Source organism: Pteropus vampyrus, unplaced genomic scaffold, assembly GCF_000151845.1.
Source record: "Pteropus vampyrus isolate Shadow unplaced genomic scaffold, Pvam_2.0 Scaffold255, whole genome shotgun sequence".
Classification (NCBI taxonomy): Eukaryota; Metazoa; Chordata; class Mammalia; order Chiroptera; family Pteropodidae; genus Pteropus; species Pteropus vampyrus.
Genome location: NW_011889036.1, coordinates 555775 through 558865, shown reverse-complemented (window position 1 = coordinate 558865; position 3091 = coordinate 555775). Strand labels below are relative to the sequence as shown.

The 3091-nt window shown below is 36.6% G+C and overlaps 1 protein-coding gene across 1 annotated transcript in view; it reads left to right on the top strand.

Moving 5' to 3' along the window:
* Positions 1-2821, top strand: part of LOC105301929 (zinc finger protein 709-like) — a 19571-nt gene extending 16750 nt beyond the window's left edge. The window contains exons 2-4 of the mRNA XM_011374798.2: positions 643-769; positions 975-1047; positions 1445-2821. Of these exons, the coding sequence (XP_011373100.1) occupies positions 643-769; positions 975-1047; positions 1445-2603 (1359 nt within the window). The 3' untranslated portion in view covers positions 2604-2821. The remainder of the gene's footprint in view (positions 1-642; positions 770-974; positions 1048-1444) is intronic.
* The last annotated feature ends 270 nt before the right edge of the window (positions 2822-3091 follow it).

The following is a 3091-nucleotide window of genomic DNA, read 5'->3' as shown; positions in this document are numbered from 1 at the left end:
TGAAATGAGACAGAAAAAGGAAGATCAAACTGAGTCTGTGATAAATATTATATAAACAAATTATAATTCCTACTCCTCCACAAGATTATTTGCAGTCAGCCAGCTGGATCTGACTACTTCTAATGGCCCGGAGTACTTCAGGACAATATGGTCAGCTACGTGTTGTTACAAACTGAATTTCCATAGACCTCCTGGCCTCGTGTTTGGTGATGAGAGGAGAAGAAAAAGCTTCCATGTCTTCACTTTGTTCTTATTCATTAAAACTGTATGCAGATATGATGGTGTGGTTCATGGAGTGCTGCATCATATGGTGGTATTAAAGGAGATGAGAGTTTTCTCACAGGGAATTGATGTGCTTAATATAGAAATATTTCTTTTTATTTCCAAGGTGCTCTGTACCCTGACATTAAAGAGCAATGAAGACTTGATCACAATAAAAATGTAGCAATAAATTCCGTGTGTTAATGATGTTGTTACATTCATGAGGAAGTGACTGGCCAATAAGTAATAGTCTGATGACCAAGTTATAGAATAAATATTGGGAACCTCAGAGTCATGTGTGATCTTCTTATGAATTAAGTATGGATCCCCAGTGCTGTCTGTCTCACCCATCCTCTTGTATATATATGTGGGATGTTTTAGGACTCAGTGGCCTTAGACGATGTTAATGTGAAGTTTACCCTGGAGGAGTGGGCTTTCCTGGATCGGACCCAGAAGAAACTCTACAGAGATGTGATGCAGGAAACCTTCAGGAACCTGGCATCAATAGGTAGGGATGACAACATTCTTAACTTACTTATTTAGTCAATCAGTAAACTAGTGTTGCTTGCTTATCAATGCTGTTTCAAGCAAGAAGTGAAATGTAGAAAGGGAATACACTGGTAATGAAATCGGGCTTGATCACAGCTCATCGTGGACCCAAAATCTAATGATTTTCTATACTTTTTATAATTTATAATGCTTTTTTTTTCTAGCATGTATTTTAGAAGAAAAATGGGAAGACCATGACAGTGACGATCAGCACAAAAATCATGGGACAAATCTTAGGTGAGTCACACTCACATGAGAAAGCAATGTCCCACAAGAGAATCTTAATATGTCATCGAATTTTAAAAACAGGCAAACCAAACATATCAGTCCAGCTTCAAATTTATTGATTCCTAGAATATGTTCATCAAAATATTTTTCTCAAATGTGACCTAGATGTTTAGTATATGAAAAATAGTATACTTGGAAACAGTATAACAGAATCACTATTCATGAATATTACTGTTTTCATAATAGCTATGATCTAGCTCTCTTGCAGAGCTTTTAGTATACTCACTTTTGAACAATCAGAATGTGCACAAACCCTACACTTGCCTTAAAAATGGTAAAAATGTCAGTCATACCTTAATATAAAATCATTAATAAAACATTAATGTTATGCTTCTGATTTTTACAGCAGTCACACAATAGAGAGACTGGGTAAAAGTAAAGAAGGTAGTCAGTGTAGAGAAACCTCCAGCCAGATTCCAAATCATAATCAGAAGAAAGCAGCTCCTACTGGAATAAAACTACGTAAATCCAGGTTGTGTGGACAAGTCTTCATGCATCATTCATCCTTTAATAGCCCCATGAGATCTCACACTGGACCCAAACAATACGAGTATCAGGAATATGAAGAGAAGTTTTATAAATGTAAGGAATGTGGGAAAGCTTTCAAGTATCGCCAATATGTTCGAATACATGAAAGGAAACACAGTGGAGAAAAGCCCTATGAATGTCCAACATGTGGTAAAGTCTTTCGTTATATAAGTAACTTATGTAGACATGAGAGAAAGCATAATGGAGGTATATCCTATGAATGTGAGGAATGTGGCAAAGCTTTCAGTTCTTCCTGGTCCCTCGGAAAACATAAAAGTATTCATATTGGAAAGAAGTCTCATGAATGTACAAAATGTGGTAAAGTGTTCAGTTGTTTAAGTCACTTACGTAGACATGCAAGAACTCACACTAGAGGGAAACACTATGAGTGTAAGAAATGTGGGAAAGCCTTGAGTTCTCTCAGCAGATTTCAAAGACACATGATCAAGCACACTAGAGATGGACCTTATAAATGTAAGGTGTGTGGGAAAGATTTCAGGTGTCCCAAAAACTTTCGAAATCATGAATTGCTACACAGTGGAAAAAAGCCCTATGAATGTAAGGAATGTGGTAAAGCTTTCAGTTCTCCCAGATATCTTGGAAAACATAAAAAAACTCACAATAGAAAGAAGCCTCATGAATGTAAGGAATGCGGTAAAGCTTTCCATTATATCTTTTCCCTTCGAAATCATAAAAGAACTCATACTGGGGAGAAACCCTATGAATGTAAGCACTGTGGGAAATCTTTCAGTTGTTCCAATTACTTCCGAATTCATAAAAAAACTCATGGTGTAGAGAAACCATATCAATGTAAGCAGTGTGGCAAAGCTTTTAGTTGTCCCAGGTACTCTCGAATGCATGAAAGAACACATAGTGGAGAAAAGCCCTACAAATGTATAAAATGTGGTAAAGCCTTCAGTTTCTCAAGTAGTTGTCGTAAACATGAGAGAAGTCATTTTGAAGATAAATCCTGTTAATGTAAGGAATGTAGGAAAGCCTTCATTTATCTCTCAAGGTGTTTGATCACACATGATAATCCAGATTGGAGATGGACCCTAAAAATGTAAGGAATGTTAGAAAGAATTCATTTCTCCCAGTTTATTATGAAGAATGGAAGAACTCACCCTGAAGAGTAGCCCTATCAATTTAAAAATTGTAGAAAAGCCTTCAGTCATCCCAGTCCTTTACAAAATCATGAAAGAACTCGTCACACCTAAGAGAAACTTTATGAATATAAGGGATATGGGAGAGCTTTTGTGGACAAGTAAGGCTGCACACTAGAGATATACCATATTAATGTAAAGAACATGGAAAAAGACCAGCTGTCTCATTTCCTTGGAAAGCCATGAAAAAACTCAAAGTGGGGAGAATTCTATTGAATGTAAGTGATATAGTAACACTTTCATTTTGCCTCACATCCCTACAAAACCATGTGAGAATTTACACTGGACAGATACCATATGAC